Source organism: Filicampus tigris, chromosome 4 (genome assembly GCF_054856515.1).
Source record: "Filicampus tigris isolate MCC_2025a chromosome 4, RoL_Ftig_1.0, whole genome shotgun sequence".
NCBI lineage: Eukaryota > Metazoa > Chordata > Actinopteri > Syngnathiformes > Syngnathidae > Filicampus > Filicampus tigris.
The window spans coordinates 8,101,299-8,119,431 of record NC_141220.1 but is presented as its reverse complement, the minus strand read 5'-3'; the positions used below and the strand labels follow the sequence as shown (position 1 = coordinate 8,119,431).

Here is an 18,133-nt window from a genome sequence, read left to right as displayed (position 1 = left end):
TTATTTCAGGTATGTGTATCAAACTGGTAGCCCTCCACATCAATTAGTACCCGTGAAATAGTTCTCAGTTTTAAAAAGCTTGGTGATGCCTTGTGTTAGTGAGTTAACATGGAATTAGATGCCCACCAGTGGTTTGGCCCATTTTAGTGGGGTTGAAGCCTACCTAAAATTGGCTTAACACATGTAAATAATTGTGTTTTTATTTTTTAATTTAAAAAAAGAAGTAAAAAAAAAAAGAAAATGCACGGATCGGGCCATTTTGACCTCCAAAAGAAATAGCACCAAATTATTAAATCAACCTATTACAAAACCCAAAGGTTATCACACAAGTCCCTGTTATGCCGTCCGATTTTTCGAATGGAAATGCTTAATTTGCTGCTACATTTCCATACTATAACCCTATCTCCACCATGTTTGACACATGCTGCATGCACGCATGCCAGCTAATGTGCTTTAAATAATGTTTATGAATTATGAAACCTCTGCCGTTAGCATCTCTACCACGGCGTCCTTTGCCGCGACCGGTCCAAAGCGGCCCGCGGCCCGGTACCGCCCCCTCTGTGCTGTTACCTATGCTCCGCCCCTGGGATTAGCGATTTAGAAAATGGATGGAGATAGTATACTGAATACATAATACATATTATACCACTAAAGTGATTTTTTTTCCCACAATACAGTCCTGAATTTTGATTTTGACTTTTGAGATCCGCACAATAAATGTTCTCAAAATTACATTACAATAGAGATCATCTTTTTATTTTTATTTGTAAACAATTTTCTGTCAGAGACATTATTTTTCATGCCTCTTATTTAGATTAATATCTACATTTGTGCAAGGATATGTAGGCCACTGTGCTTCTGTTTACATTTGATATTTTTTCATTGTATTGTATTGTATAATTTTTTAATGTATTTCTAATTCCTCAAAACGGAAAGACGAACAAGTGTGTTGATGGCCACAAAGTAAGAGTAAGTGATGAAATCGTCATTTGGCGAATCAATTTGTATAGACGGCCAAGGAGGAGGAAGTGATAATCCTTCATTCAGCAAATCAGTGGGCAGGATCCAGTCACGTGACTCTATGATAGCAGTCGAGGAAACAATAGCGATGTCCCGATTCTGTAAATTATTTGGAGTTGACAAGACAGACGTTGGTGGGAATAACATTGTTAGATTTAAGAGAGAAATGTGCTGCCAGGTGTTAGAAAGCTTGTTCTCAGTCGCAGGATAATGACCCAAAACACACAGCTAAAAACACCCAGGAATGGCAAAGAGCATTGGACTATGAGCCCTGATCTAAATCCAATCTGTGGAAGGAGCTGAAATATCATCGTCTGAACAAGGCACCGTTCAAACCAGAGACAATTGGAGCAGTTTTCCTATGAAGAGTGGGCCAAAACACTTTTCACTTTTTAATTTTCATGAAATTTGTTTGTATTGTTACCTTTGTCAGATTCAAGTTATTTCTGTGGCCACTGTGGGTTGTTCTTTCATGAACAGATGAGTACCACCAATTTTGTCATTGTACGTAACATCCAATATTTCTTTGCATTTGAATCTATCATACCTACATTGATGTGTAGACAGAGTTCTGCTATGCTTAGAATTCTTCAAGCATGACTGCCACCCGGATGGGAAATAAGTAACAGCCAGTTTGATGGTACAGTTTTAAAGTGGCCCGAAGGTTTCAGACGCAAATTGCAAATAGTTCCCACTATGATTGCCACCACATGCACTGTATTTCAAAAACTGCACCACAGCAAGCAATCCAACTGTTTGTTTTCTCAAGTGATTGATGTCATTTTTGGTTGTTCTTTTGCAACTACATCAAGCTGTCGGATCATTCTACAGCCTGCTTTCATTTGGGCTTGATTCTAGTTAGGTATGGATATCGTCAAGGAAACCACTTGTTAACGACTTGGTGTCTTTTGATCAGATTTTGTTAAGTGGTTTTATTCTGTTGAAGGACCTCGTGATATGTCTTTGCTACATTAGTTAGTCAGTGTGTTCAAATATATATATATTTTTTAATCAAAGTGTGCCTTCATAGTCAGAACATCTTTAGATCTAGCCAACCAATAAATCTTTGACATGAACAACATAACAGATAAAAAGCATTTCAGCAGTTTAACTGGCAATAATAACTGAAACCGTGCTGTGATGTTTCAAACATGAATCAGCGTGATGAGCCACAAAAGAAGCTGAGTGGTACAGAGCGTGGTATGACAGTTTGGTCTTGATGTCCAAACCTGTAAACACTGCTGATTTACAGTTCAAAGTTCAGCCAAAGGTTAGTGCTGGCATGTATATCTCTTTGAACAGTGTGGAATTGAGAGAATTACTGTCATCTGTTTCCAAACACATGGTAGCATTTAAATAAGTTCTTGCAAAATTACGCTCACATTATGATTTATTTATCCCTGCATTTGCATTTCTCTACAGTACACCGGATAAATTCCCTGTTGTTTGCAACATGAAGTACAATTTCCCCAAGGTGGTGATAATCTGGAGAAAATGTTCTTGCGCCTACCCCCTGCTTAGTCTAACGCAGCTACCACAGAGTGTCAACACACTAGCTAAATGCACCTAATCATTAAATCATGTCAGAACAGTCTTTGAAAAGTATAACCATGAGATTGTTATCCTTCCAAATGGCTGTGATACTTCATCATGGCCGGAGTCTGAGATTTTCAATGAAAATCATCCATGCAAGTTTTCCTTGGCCTGTTTAATAAGCAATGCTTAAAATATGTGACATGCTGTGATGCAGCTGTGTTGAGTGTGCTGGGCTACAGGGAGAAAATCCTGCAGGTGTGTTTGATGGAACCCCTGGCAGTGATTTACCCCTGACAGTCATCACGGTTTGCACACATACACCAACTACAATCAGAGGGCATTCAAATACAAATTGCGTCATCAGCATAGTCAAAATGAGCCACCTAGAAAAATGACATTCTGCAATATGTCCGCCAGGCCTGCAGTGAGTGATTTGTTCCCTTGTAAAGAAATACTGACTGCATGCCCACCAACACAAAAGCAAGGTGTGGTATGTACGATGTAATCTATGCACAACGTGCGGAAACAGTGCTGTGGTCTGCCACTTTTGTTTCGGTGAATTCTATTTATATCTATATTAAGATGTCCAGATGATGACACGTGAGCATAAAGTTTAAGGGCAGTGAGCTACAATCATATAATACCTTTAAATTCACACGAATTAAGTCAGAACTGCTCACTAAACTATCCATCCACCACACTTGTCTTTACCGCTTGTCCCCACTTGGGTTAGCTGCAGCTTATCCCATTGACTTACACGCATGTTTTGAGAATGTGGGGGGAAGTAGCCAAAGAAAATCCATGCGAACGCTACAATACAATAAATTACAACTTCATTTATATAGCGCATTTCATAACAGCTACAGCTGTAACAAAGCACTTTACATTACAATAACAAAGTAGCAAAACGCAATAAATTAAAACACAAATGACTGTATACAGTAGACAGCGGAAAACAGAAGAAAAGTGTCAGTCTCACTTTGGATCAAAAGCCCAAGAATACAAATGTGTCTTCAAACGAGATGCTTGAGAGAGGACTGGCTGACTCCAAATTGGCGCTTGTTGTAATGGAGAGGCAATGGAGGCCGAGGCAGTGCGGGGACAAGGTTGTTTTGGAACCTGTAATGGAAAACCGCCTGAAAAGGTTGGGAAGCCTTGATGTTAAATGAATGGCCAAATAAATACAGATTGTATTCATAAACCACGCATGTACATGGCAACTACGATTTTCCATTAAAATCTAGTATTTTGTACAAAATCATGTATAAGATTTCAAACATCTTCCCTCCCCTTTTTTTTCCTGTGCCAGGGTGCTGAACTTGCTCCTGCTCTGCAAGCAGACATGGAGGTGAAAGACACCATCCAGGGAGAGAACGGCGAAGTGGTCCAAATCGTCACTTCTGTGGCTACCTGAGCGAGTTGTCTGTTTTCTGGACTACCCTAACTTTTCCACTACGGGGCTCTACGGTGCATCAGAGGTCCGCACATGCAGAGAGACTGACAGACATTGAAGTCAGAAACCCCGTTGAACAAATCCCGAACGTCAATCTGAAACGGTGTGAAAGGGCCATTTTTTTTTTGTAGATGTTGTCCCTTGCCAAGCAGATGTTCATGGCGAACTTGACCATGATTCTTCACAATCAGCTGCTGTCGTTCTGGTGTGTTCATCTGAAGAAGGAATCATCCCACCCTGGAATCCACACCGGGATTATTGTCTATCGAGGGCGGTTGCTGTTTATGCAGCCCGTCGGCACGTAGACATACTTGTTTACAACGATGGATGATTTGGAGAGTGGAGAAGCTGGGTCCCCGAGTATGGTGTTTAACCCCCTGAATGTTAATGTTCTCATCAAATTTCTGGACATTAAAGTGGAACTTGAAATTGGCTGGGAACATGAGTTTGTTTTATCAGTCTTCATAATTGAATCCATATTTTGTCTCCCGGCTGTGAGCTCCTCCCTTCACTTGCCTCATCATGTTCCCATATTGTTCTGGTTTGTTGTTTGATTTACAGTATCTATTTGTTGCTTGCTGGGAGAAATGCTTTAGTTTTGAAAGAGGTAGACCATGAAATACAGGAACTGGTGCCAGTATAAGTGGCTTGTAGAATACCAAGGAAAGCCTGCAGGTGTTAATATCCCCAGCTTTGTCTTTGGAAATATACCTTCATGTGAATAAACCATATTTGTGGTTGTTGTAAATGTGTATTCTGACTTTGCTTTGTTTTCAATTTCCATTCATTTCCATAAATTGAGATTAGCAAAACGGCTTCCATATGTTTTCAGATTTACAGCATCCCTACATTGACAACATACACAAAGCCAGAAAGGCCCTTTTTTTAGAAATTAATTTGCTTTATTGGTAAATATTTATCATGGCAACAATGCTTCTGTATTGTACGCAAGCCTGGCAAGATTCTCCTATCCACTTTGTACTCATGTGTTGCCGTCTTGGACAGATGATTCTCAAAAGATCGTTCAAGGCAGCAAGCAAAGAAGATATCAGTGAGATATTGTTGAAGCTCTGTATGGCTGTGGGGAAGTTTCCCATGCTTGGTGTGATGTCATCGTGTATTTTGGAATGGGAGAAAGAAGCAGGCGACAAAGTGAACTTGATAAAACAACATCCATGTCTGAAGTCTTGACTGCTTCCTCTTGTTTCTCCCTCAGTGTGTTGTTGCTGTCTCTGACCTCTCTACACGGCCACTTCATCTTGTCCATTTGTCTCACTCCCTCTCTTATATAACTGTGCTGCTATGCAACTCTCATTTTCTTCATGCTCATTGAGTGTTACACCCCATTTACTCCCCTTTTAAAGTCTTTCGCTAAGCTGGTCAAGAGCTTGGAGGGGATCAACTGGTATGTCCATCCTATAAAAACAATCCTGACATCGCTCATTTCAAATGCCTCCTCCCAGTGATCTCTCTTTGCTGCACCCGGAGCAGGCTCTTCTCTTCACTTTTACAATCCTGGGTGACATCCAGGTGTTGCAGTGGTTCTCTTAGCAACAGATCCTCTCTCAGACTGTCTCTAAGATAACCTGCTGGTAACAGTAACAAAGCATTGATAGAAGAAAACCATGTTTAGGAAGGAGTGTCCTGACTGACAGATTAATAAACAAAGCAAAATGTTCTGCACTCTGTCTTTGGTAGGTTACGGTATTTCTCTATTGAACAATCCTTTGCAGAAGTTTTCACTTCACTGGCAAGAATGAAGAAGTAAAGCCTGTTTATTTCATCCATTTGTGGGATGTTGTGGTCGGATGATTCAAGTCTTATCAGAGTCATCCAGCGATGGAGGGGCTTGCCACACCATCACGCAAAGATCAGTCAGCAAGTAGGCGGTACAGAAAGCTCGACTGTTTAACGCTTGTCACCGAAAGACATTGTTGGAGTGGAGAAACTAATCAGTCAGGTCAAGGGCTCCTGTACATTCCTTCGTTCCCCCTTCATTTGAATTGTATGCTACCAACGTTGTGGGAACAAATCTCTGCGTGTTAGAGCATGAAAGCCCTGACCTCAGTGACCTGGATGATTCTCTTGTTCAACATCAGTGACCTTACACATCAGAAATGTTCTTCTGGATGAATGCACAATAATTCCCACACATGCACTTCAAAATCCTTACAAAGTTGCTGTATCTGCAAAAGGGGAACCACCTCCCATATTTACAACTTTTCAGTTACATGTGTAGTCCCAATGGGTTTGTTCAAACTGTGTGTGTGAGTGTGCGTGTGCATGCGTGTGCGGGTGTGTGTGTGCGTGTGGGGCGGGCGGTGGGGCATTTTCTCAGCACTGCTCTGATTTAATATCTGCATAAGCGGCACGCCGTAGCTGCGGCTCACCTGCCATCAGACCCTCGGAAGCAAGCATTATCTTGGGATTCATAAAGATCACTGGACACAACAATCATAAACTGATGACCGAGCCAAGATTGGTCTGATTTATGTGGAGAGTGAGATTACTCCAGGACAGCAGTGTTTAAATTGGACCTCGTCATGCAATCCTATCATTCAAAGTACTACGAGTACGACGTGCAAATGTAGCTTTCCAAGACATCTCTGTTCTCTCTCTCTCTCTCTCTCTCTGTTCTGTGGTTGCAAATGATCAAGATTCTGTTTGTGTGGCTGTTTATTTATTAAACAACAGTAGATCTTGGAGCGGTGTCTCAGTATGTCAGATTCTTGTTCTACTTTATATTTTTCTGACATAAACAATACAATTTTAATGATGTTATGGGTCTAAATAGTGTAGATACCGTCAATGATTCATCTTGTGTCCACTTTATTATTTTCATATGTTTTTTTTTTTATTGATAGACAGTTATTTTCACCTCACCTACCGCATTTGACTGTTCCCGATAGTGAGCACAGCAATCAGAATTAGCCATACACTGAAGCAGATGGCAGCTTTTCAGTGACATGAAGAGAAACTGGATTTAGAGGACTTAAATCGTGGTTTTTGATGCCTGTGTGAGTCGGGTCACTTTATGGCTCATGGAAAGTTGAGGAGTGATTGTTGTACTTAAAGAGGAAGTCAGCCCAAACATATTGTTTTCAAGAATATCCTCTATGCAGGCCCACTAGTTGAAACAAGGCAATATGATTAATATGAAATATGAGTTAAGCAGCAAAATCCACCCGTTTTTAGTCATCTCAGAGAGCTTTTGTCACTTCTGTCGACTGAAAATGACATCACAGACCCTCAGGGCTCAGATAACGACCAATCACGGCTCACCTGTTTCCTGAAGCTGAGCCGTGATTGGTCGTTAGGCCTGAGCCCTGAGCATTTGTGATGTCAGTTTCAGTCGACAGAAGTGACAAAATGGCCGCCCCCAGAGATGGCTATAACAGGTGGATTTTGTTGCCTAACTCATATTCAACAAACACAATCAGTCTTTGAACTAGTGGGCCTGCATAGAACATTTTGGTTGAGTTTGGGTTGACTTCCACTTTAAAGATGTTTTTTTTATTCCATCACCTGTCTTAATCTAGGATATGATTTAGGATGTTTAAAATGAAGAATGTTTATCTTATTTATTATTCTGGGAAGATATTTGAATTTGAAGTTATTTTACATGTATTTATTTATTGATATTTAAAGTCATTTCTATCTGTAAATGTTTTATTTACTGAACATGGATGTAAATGGTTTATAAACGCCAAATAACCCTTTCATGCATGAATTATGATTTTATATGATTTGATTTACAGTATAAATATTTTTTTTAGATGAATTAATACAGGCGAAAACAACTTTTAAATAGCTGTCCACCGTAGTGACCACTGTGCTTGAAAGGTTTAAAATCTCAAACTTGCATCTGTTAACACTGCATTAGTGGCAGTGCGCCATCATTATTGTTCTTTCTAATATATCTTTTTTACTTAATAAAAAAGTGGAATAGCAGTGATCCAGTTCCATGAATAAATTTGCCGCATATAATCCTGTAGAGAAGGGTGTATGCTGTCTGTTCTGTTCCAAGGGCCTACTCAGTGTTGCCATTTATTTTACGTTTCCAACCCCTCAATGACCTTTTTTTCTTTTTTTAAGTGATGAGCAAAAAAAAAAAAATCCATCAACTTTTGTGTTTTTATTGGTGACTTCTGGAGACTGAGACTGCTTCTTGAGCTGGAGATGTTCACCCTGCAACATCCAGACTGTCAACGAATGTACAATGCTACTATAGCTATCTATATACGGAGCTGGGCATTTTACCTAAAAATTGCGGTTTGTTTATTGCCTTCCGCCTACAGCCGGGTACCCTTCTGCTGTTCGATTATCTGCCATTTTGTCCGGTCGGACAGAGCTAGGCAGTCTGTCCCGGGCGTGGACAGACTCCAGGACGGAGGGACGGACCGCTCCACCCCCGGGATGGGCTGCCCAGCTCTGGTCATTTGTCCAAGGTGAAAAAAAATGGTATAGTCAAAACTATATTACAGATATTTCTATCTGTTGTTTCAACTAGGCACAAATCTGTTAAAGATATAATGAATGAAAATTCCAACTATTGAAAATGTAATTTACGACTAGTCAGAAAGACTTCGTTGATACATACCTGCAATGTTAATTCCAATCAAACTCATCTTTTAAATGTTGACTCCACTTGCCATCTGACTATGGCAAACCCTCTTTGTGCATGCAGAGAGATACTGCAGATTAAGTCAGTTTTGCAGAGACAAAAATTACATAACATAACATATATGCATTGTTCCTAGCCACAGATGGCATTTCAGATATCTGCAACATCATTTCGTTTAAATCAAATGATATCTCGTCTGCCATTCATGTTTATGGGGTTTGGCATTACATATGTCTACAATTTGCACATATTTTTAGTTCAGTTTGTATGGTCACACTGTGTGTTTATATGGATATACACGGGTGGGCAATGTATATATTATTATTATTGTTGTTTATTTTTTCATATTGCTAAAACTTGGGGATTGTTGAGGATATTTCAACAGTATGTTGTTTGTCTTAATCTGGGATTGGATGGATAAAAAAAACAATAAAAAGTTAATTGGGAAAAAAGGCTTGTAGGTTTTTAGTTTGGCACAATATTAGCCAACAATTAAAAAAAAATCCCTTAAATGGCCTTTGATGGGGAATAACTTGCTTCTCCAAATCAATTCTGCCATCTGCTTTTTTACAGGTCTCTCGGGTCTCAGTCAATCAAGATCGACGACCTAAATTGAATATACAGTACCTCTCTATTTACAGTTTTGTTTATGTTGTGACGTCATCAGCGGGGGTGGTGGGTAACAAGCCTATTTTGACAACCTATTTAGTATCTGTTTTCATTTCAGAGTTCAATTTAGAGTAAAACGTCGGCATAAAAATAAATACTCAAGTAAAGTAGGTATACACCTGAAAAAATAATTACTTAAGTACTGTCAAAGTGTTTGTATTTTGTTGCTTCCCATCACTGCTTGCTCCTATAGGGAAATGGGTGTTTGCTGTCATATCATTTGCATTAATAGAGTCACTTTGTGTGGACGCAGCCAGCCTCATTGTCAATGTATGCGTAGTGTACAGGATGTCATCAGCACAGCTGTCGTGTGGCATGCTGTCTCAAAGAATCACGTGTTGTTTGAAAGCGGAGCGCGCGCTGAGCGCTCAACACTCCCAACTTCCTCTTCATGTCACCTGGGGACCAGCAAGCAGGAAGGAACACTTTGACGCCTCGTTGGTGTTTATGTGAAACTTTCGATATACGACTGATAATTCCATTCTGCAGGGAATTTCTTGGAGTGGAGTGGAGACGTGAGAGGGGAGGTCCTCTCGCGTTTTAGGGACCAGATGTGTGTGAGAGGAGGGGTACAAACACAACCAGAAACACACACCGCTCAAGCTGGCAGCGCAGACCTTCGAGTGGACACCTTTAATTTTAGCAACCAACGTAAGTAAAAAAAAAAAAATTAAAAAAAAAAAAAAAAAAAAGAGCGAAAGACGTCGCGGGCTTGTTAACAAAGTTGTGTGTGAGTGTGTGCGTGCCCGCGTGACGCTGCTGTAGAGGATGAAGATGAACTTGAGACATGATGACGTATAAGACGTAACAAGATCACAGATGCTCCATGTCTTTCTCGTCGCAGTTGTTTAGCTTTCTTTAGAAAGCTTACACTGCAGCCAAGTCCAATAGTGTTGTTGTTGCTGTTTCTTATACAAATGCATCTCAAAGCTCTCACCTAACGTCAGCTTGCTTGATGAATGAGCCCTGAAAGAGTATTTCATTCGTACACTGAAAAAAAAAAAACGTTGGTTGAATTTACTCTATTTATTTCGTCAAGATATATTTTTCAAGTAGACTACATTCACTTACAGAATGCATTTAGATCTTGTGCAACCCGTTGATGAAATAAAATCTGTCGGGATCCATAAAATTGACTAAATTCAGCACATTGTTTTCAGTGTACCCTTGCACAACAAAGACAGTCACTTCTCAAAATAGAAAAATAATTTGCCTTAACATAATATGGAAAGCCGCTTCAACATTTATTGATATTAATGATATCCATCTTAACAGTGTACTACTATGCTCTTTGTCCTCACCAGTTAATTAGTGCCACTTTTGACCTACTAGGACAGAATTAAGCCTTATTAGTAAACTACTGTACTGCACTAATAGGTATGTGACCCCTGGGTGCTACAAGTATTACCAAAATGCCCACTAGTACTTTTGCCTCTCTTGTAACATGTTGTTGTTGCTATCCTTTCGGCTTTTCCCCCCTCAGGGGTCGCCACAGCAAATCAAGTGCACGCTCGATTCGCATCGTTGATTTGGCAAAGCATTTTGCGCCGGATGCCCTTCCTGACGCAACCCAATTAGCAGGGCACACACACAGACACCATCACTGAGCGGGAATCGATCCCACGCTGCCCGCACACAACTCGGGCGCGTGTACCACACTATCAGCGACTCCTCTCTTGTAACATGTACAATTTTGGATTTGACCGATTCTGCTCCTACTCAGCATTCAGACTTATTAATTGACACTACACTGTGTGATCTAAGTAGGGCTGCTCGATTAAGCAATTTTGAACCGTAACCGAATTTTCTGTATAAAACGATGTTAAAAACGTTCAAATCGGCACGTTCGATTTTGTTATTTTTGGTGTATCTAAGCCACTGTAGTTTCTTCTGCATTTCCGCTTCCTCCCACGAGCGCTCAGTCCGAAACAACGACAATGTCCATGGCGACCGGCGATTCTGCTATTTAGTTAATAAATTGGGCAAAAATAGATCTGTGTGCCCCGCATGTACAATACAACCAGTGAGCAAGTAACTCAACGTCTGAAAGGCGTCTCTTCCTTTTTTTTTCTCCTCTACAATGGACCTCTGGTCCAGTCGGACTGTACATCCGTACTGAAGCTTGACAGTGCATTGTATTATTGAGTGACAGTTTTGCACTAATCATTGATTTATTTTTAAGTAAGACCAGGGAGAAATGTGAAAGGCTAGTCACTGGCTGTTTGGCAAAATGACTTTCGGACAGAGTGTTTGGTTTAAGGACTTGACTGTCTACCTTCTCTCATGTTGATGATTTCGATTCAGATGGTATAAGCATTTCTTCTTTCATTATTGGTTTAAGTAAGAACAGATCTGAAATCTATTGTGTAAGTAAAATGCTGTTAATCCCGATGGATTGTTTAATTGACCGGCATTTTGAGTTAAACGAAAGAAAAATTAAGTTTTAATAAAAGACATTCAAAATACTTCATTTTTCATTCTTTTTTTATGTTACAAAGAAATCTTAATCGTAAAATCGGTTTTGAGAGAAAATAATCTGGATTTTCTTATTAGGCAAAATCGAACAGCCCTAGATCCAAACATCCGTCCATCCAGTTTCTATCATGCTTATCCTCCTTAGGGCCTGCGATGAGCTGGAGCCTACCCCAGCTGACTTTAGGGCGAGATGTACTATACTGCACTGAGCAGTGGTGATGTCATTTTTAGTTGACAGAAGTGACAAAATGGCCGCCCCCAGAGATGGCTAAAAACGGGTGGATTAACTCTTATTCCACGAACGCATTATTCATCAGAATGCCTTGTTTCAACTAGTGGGCTTGAATAGAATATATTCTTGAAAAAAATATGTTTTTGGTTGACTTCCGCTTTAATGAACCAAACATGTATGTTTTGGAATGTCAAAGAAAGTCCGAGTACCTGTCAAAAACCCACGCAAGCTAGAACGTGCAAACTCCACCCTTGAAGTCGCCAAGATTCAAACCTCGAACCCCAGAATTGTGAGGCAGACATGCTAACCACTTGAACACCATGCTGGCACACGCTAGGCAGCTTTATTTAAAAACTATTACAGCGATCCTTCGGTTTACGATTCTCACCGGACTTCTTATGGATTAGAGTTTACTTATGGCATGGAATGGACTGTTATACAAATAAGTTGTCACATGTTACAAAAACTCATCTTTTCATTTGATTCTTTTGTAGCTATGTCTTAGAAGTTTATCTTCATACAAATATTTACTGTAATTATGATTTTACTACCGGGTTAGTGATAGACTGCGGCACATACCGACTTACGTACAAATTTGGGTTATGTTGCTGCCGGTGAAGCAGAATGTAAAGCGAGGAGTCCGTGTTTTTGTCAGATCATCCCATTGCACCAAATGGGAACTAATTTAGCTGTTACTAGGAGGCCGTAAACATAACATCTTGTCCACATAAAACCTCCTCACCAGATGTATTTGTCCAACAGCAAGGTAATATGTTAGGAAAGGGAGTGTTTTACACTTTGTTTAAAGCCCCTTGGACTAATGGATTGCACTGGGAGTCATTGAGATAGAGAGAGAACAGTGTCAGTTGAATCGAAGCTGCGAGAAAGTCGATATGATCAACTTTGGCATGACGTGAGACTGCATACTTACTCGATTCCTGTGAAGGTTTCATGCCTTTGCTGAATAATAATGGATAGCAGGCTCCATTAGCAGCTTTTTTTTTTTTTTTTTTGCTTGCACTGACCTGGTTGTAAATGCTTGACAAACAGTACCTGGCACTGCGTCCTTTGCCTCAGTTATTTCTACCTCCTTATCGAGGAATGTTCCTTGGCAAATGTCGGGATGCATTTCACTGAAAAATCCAGATTCTTAACACAAGTGTAAATATGCATCAGGGTAAGGACAATGTCACACACGTATTGTTGCAGCTTACTATGGACTTCCCATCAGAGACACAAGTAACTATATCATACAAAGTCATTTTGTTCACACTCTATTGAATTTGAACAAGCCAGAATGGCCCTTTTGTTTTCAGAGACATTAGGGACTAAGCGAGATCATCTAGTTTGGACGGAGTCCATGTCTAATTCCATGGGAGAACGACTGCTTGTTTGTTAACGCCAGAAAGCTCTTATGTGCTTATGTGATGAAAGAAAACTCCACTTTGACTTTCACTAAGCAGACATAGAAGAGCTCTGAGAAAAGGCTGGGCTTGATTTAAATGCTCTTAGTTTTGTTGCCACTATAAATATGATTATGCCAGATGTGGCATGCAGTATAAGTTGTTTGTCAGGAGTTATAAATGGGTGATCTAAAAATGTATTTTCCTCTGGTTAAATTGCACCAATCGTTGGATAACTGGGACTCCGTGGCTTTTCTGGTTGTTAATCACCACGGTCTAACATTTCATCCCACCATCTTGGTTTATGTTCAACCAATTGGGATTTACCAGTGTCACTGTGTGCATGTGTGAAGCCAACTACTTCGTGTTGATTTATATTGTTGTGAGTGTGCGCGAGTGGAGATACATGCAAGATTTATTGTGTTTTGGACTGTTTATGGGACTTCACAAAGTGAACTCCTCGCCTCCCATGAAACACACTGCCGAGCCTCCTCGTCTGATTGTGGGGTTGTGTCCTTGTGTTACGAGCACAGCATCTGAGGCCAAGCCCAGTCTGTACAAGACATTCTGCCACCAGAGTCACCAGAGAGCACGAAACAGAAAAGCCTTGTTCGGTCTCTGGCTTGAGAACCTGCATATATATTTCAGCTGTGCAGATGATTATTTCACCGGACTGTTCACATTAAGCGTAGAGGAAGAGAGATGTACTTTGGAGTTTGTACGAGACACCCCATTTTCACGTCCAGGTTAAATAAGGAATCCATGATTGATGACGACAGATGTGGAGTCTGTAGGAGACTTAAACGCTATTCTAATATTGAAGTTGCATAAAGGATCGAGTTGGATAATCTTTGAATGGGAAAACTTATAGTCCAGAGAGGAGGACAGTTTAATGTCAACTTAATTTTCAGTTACTCCTTGACTACAAATTACGGAACATAATTTAGTGATGGCTGCTGATTACTTAGCAGTTGGCTACTTCCTCCTCCGACCCCAGCAGGGAAATAGGCTTTGTAGTCTCCAATGTTTTGTATATCCAATATCCCTTTTATCATTTGGATTTTGGCATAATTAATGACAAAATCAAACAAATTTCATTAACGACTCATTAATCAAATGAATTGATTAAACGTTTTGTAATACACCTATCTTTTGTGCCAGACTTTTATAACCCCCCCAAGAAAAAAAAATACCCTTAAATTAATCAGGTCACAAGAAAACAGCTGAGAAATTGTGGTAAGACCTGGTGGAACTAACTTTAGCCACAACTCCGAAAGGTCCAAAAGCAAGCTTTGAAAATATTTTTCTTTACCAGGAATTTAGGCTTTTGTCAAGGTAGAGGGATTTATGTACTGTTCCACATTTGGTAAATTTCCCCCTTAACCTTCAGATGTGGTCCGGCCAGAGCGTAGTCCTAAATCCAATTGAACATCTGTGAGGTGCTTTCAGCTTCTGTATATTAGTTGATGGGTTGGAATCGGGGCCTGAACCCCATTATCTATCATCTGCAGCCAGTCATACTTTTTTCATTTCCCCCAGTGAGCTCGAGAGAGTATGAAAAACTGTGAAGATCAACAAATCCTTTTAAAGTCAAGAATTGAATTAGGTGCACAATTTCTATCAATCTATCAAAGACCATCAGAAAGAAGAGCTGCTTCAAAAAGAGTCTGTTCTGCTGTTGTATTTACATGTTTGCATTTGAATGTGCCTGCTCCATGTAAGGTCATATACGGTACGTAACGTAAGTGAAGAAAGGAGAGGATAGACTGGAGAAAAAAAGCTAAAGAGCTAATGGGCTTTGCACTCGGCAGGACGAGCAGTTTATATGGGAGCATCCTGCAAGCATGACTCAGCTCTGCAAGACTTAACCTTTGTGATTAAGGTGAAGGTTGTTGTGCCCAGCTGTCCATTGGCCGGGCCAAAGCCTCGCACAATTAGAGACAACGAGACAAGTTCAGGAGACACCCAGTGGATGACTGGACGTTGTCACTGCTGAGCCCCAAGATGAAGTGAGCGTGGCTGGCAGCCGTCCTGAAAAGGCCCTGGGAGAAATCAGACGTAAACAAGAAGAAGTAGAACAAAACTCCTAGCTTGCACTGAGTGAACTCGCATTGAGTCAGTTTGCTGCAAGGCCGGAGTGAAGTCAGCCAGATGGCTTTATGGGTTAGCTATGGCTGCGTTGTTTATTCTTGTGAATATACTACATTTGAGTTGTTTGTTAAAGGTGTGAATTATGAAGAAACAGTCAAGGAAGCGCTATCTGGAAGGTAATTCTCCACCATCTGGTTTAGCTCTTCTTGGTCACATGATGATGAGTGGGTAGAAGTAACACACACACACACTGCCTCTCTCTTTGTTTTTTTGTTTTGTTTGTTTTTTATTAGTAAACGAGACTAACGTTTCTCCAGAATTACTAAGCACATATAGCACTTTCCCCTGTACATAGCATAGCAATTGGAGTTTTTGTCTACAGTCTTTTCTGTTCTAGAAATCTAACGATTGTGTTGTTTAAACGCTCATTAGAGTCGTGGGTGAGCTGAAGACTCTCCCAGCTGACTTGAGACAGGCATACTAGTCCCGGGAGACCCTGGCTAATCGCAGAGCATATGTAATGAAAAAGCCAAGGAGACAGTGTGGTGTGTTTCCTTATGTTATGTTCTCTTTTGCACGTCCTCTAACATACTTATGGAACATTTGAGGTCGTTAAAGTAAGCATATATATATGTATATGTATATGTATATATATATATATATATATATATATATATATATATATATATATATATATATATATATATATATATAGTTGTACATATACAGAGCTGGGCATTTTACTAAAGATTTGTGGTCCATTTATCATCCATGTATCGTCTTCCGCCTACAGCCAGGGTACCCTTCCTCTGTCCGTTCATCTGCCATTTTGTCTGGACGGAAAAAATAGTACCTGTCTATGGGCCGGTCCGCCTATGATGTTAAACAGGTTACCCTTTTTAGGAGATTAAAAAAATTGAGAGATTAATTATGATCTTTTTTTTTAATCTCACTTAAATATTGCTGAGAAAAGATCTAAAGCCACCCATTGTCTGTATGCATGTATCTGTATTTATGTTGTATATCTTTTTTTCAATCACCCAGTTATTTGCCACCTTAAGGAACTGTGTTTCGCATTTATCAGCCCAGTCCTTGGTTTCTGTTTTCACGACGATCAGTGCAAAATGAGTTGAAGTTCCACTCACAATCAATAAAGCGTGCAGCCACCCCCAAATAACTGTGGTTGCGAGTTGAGGTGCAGTGATCTGCGGTTATAGCAATACATTTGTACGGCTCCCCCACCAAAACGTCAAGTTTGCTTTTCTTTTCACCGTCATACATCTTGCTGAGTTTAGTCATCACTGCAGTCTTGCACGGTGGTTTGTATGATTGGTCATTGGATGCTTTTTTGAAACGCTGTTTGGACACTGTTTCGTCAGCCCGTCAGTCGCAGACTTGCTCTTACGCGGGTTTTTCTTGAGTTTAATTTGGCAAAGAGCTTTGCAATGGCTCATGACATTAGGGTCTTCGTTGCTATCATTAGCTGTGGCTTTAGTTGCGGCTGGTTACTTTGCATTTATGTGGTAGACTTGAAGTGCTTCTTTGGTAAGCAAAGTCCTTCTTACAAAGAGGCGTGAGGCGGCCGAAGATCATCTCCACCTACTCGGCGAAATGTAAAACGACAAAAATTGCCTCTGAACACTTCAAATGCGCCACTAGTTACCCAACTAACTGTGCAGGATATTTTTCAACAGGAGATACAGCACAAGTTCTACTAGTACGACAAGTGATGAGACGCAGTAGCGCGAGCAGCATTGGAGCCAGCACACCGGCGAGTGACGCCTACATGTCGCTTGACTGTCTGCTGCTGGAGAAGTACATAGCTTTAGCACAGCTAAAGCTAATGCAAACAAATATTGAAGTCTTGGTAAAGTTCAACAGCTGTAAAAAAACTAAAGACAGTAAAAACATTCTAGGCATAACAAGCTCCTCACTCACGGTTCCCCAAGCCTTGTGTATTTTTTTTTTCCCTCAACTGATAGCTGGCCTTGTCATATCGGGACACCCTGAACGGACTGCCAATCGGACGGACAATCGCACGGCACGCAAAGACAAACAACCCTCACAGTCACACAATTTTTAGAGTGTTCATTTAACCTACCAGACATATTTTATATATATGAAATAAATGTAAAATGTATAAGTCAACGCAAACAATATTTTTTTTCAAGAATATGTTCTATGTAGTCCCACAAGTTGAAACACGGCATTCTGATTAATGAGTTAAGCAACATAATCAACACATTTTTATCCATCTCAGGGGGCGGCCATTTTGTCACTTCAAAAAAGACATGAAGCTCAGATGCTCTGGGCTCAGCTAACGACCAATCATGGCTAATCTTAAAAAAACAGGTGAGCTGTGATTGGTCATTACCTGAGCCCTGAGCAACTGTGATGTCATTTTCAGTTGGCAGAAGTGACAAAATGGCCGCCCCCAGAGGTGGATAAAAACGGGTGGATTAATTCTTATTCCGCAAATGCAATATTTATCAGAATGCCTTTTTTAAAGTAGTGGGCCTGCATAGAACATATTCTTGAAAAAATATGTTTGAGTTGACTTCCACTTTAAATCCCAATAATTTTTGTCTATAGTTTCAACATGTGATGACCAGATTGATGAGGATAGACTG

At 40.3% G+C, this 18,133-nt stretch overlaps 1 protein-coding gene and 1 long non-coding RNA gene across 4 annotated transcripts in view; both read left to right on the top strand.

Annotated features, from left to right (window-relative positions):
* banp (BTG3 associated nuclear protein) overlaps positions 1-4,973 on the top strand; it is a 51,239-nt gene extending 46,266 nt beyond the window's left edge. The window contains exons 13-14 of one of the 3 annotated variants that reach the window (XR_015086653.1): positions 3,866-4,034; positions 4,141-4,973. Coding sequence is in view for 2 of the 3 variants with exons in the window: in XM_086029454.1 (XP_085885580.1) it covers positions 3,866-3,970 (105 nt within the window). In the remaining variant the exon portion in view is untranslated. Of the gene's footprint in view, positions 1-3,865 lie in introns of all 3 variants that reach the window. The other 2 variants (XM_086029454.1, XM_086029452.1) reach the window with 2 other exon arrangements.
* Positions 4,974-9,690: 4,717 nt separating this feature from the next.
* Positions 9,691-18,133, top strand: part of LOC147148376 (uncharacterized) — a 42,575-nt gene continuing 34,132 nt past the window's right edge. Inside the window, exon 1 of the long non-coding RNA XR_015086585.1 lies at positions 9,691-9,953. This is a non-coding gene — a long non-coding RNA (uncharacterized LOC147148376). The remainder of the gene's footprint in view (positions 9,954-18,133) is intronic.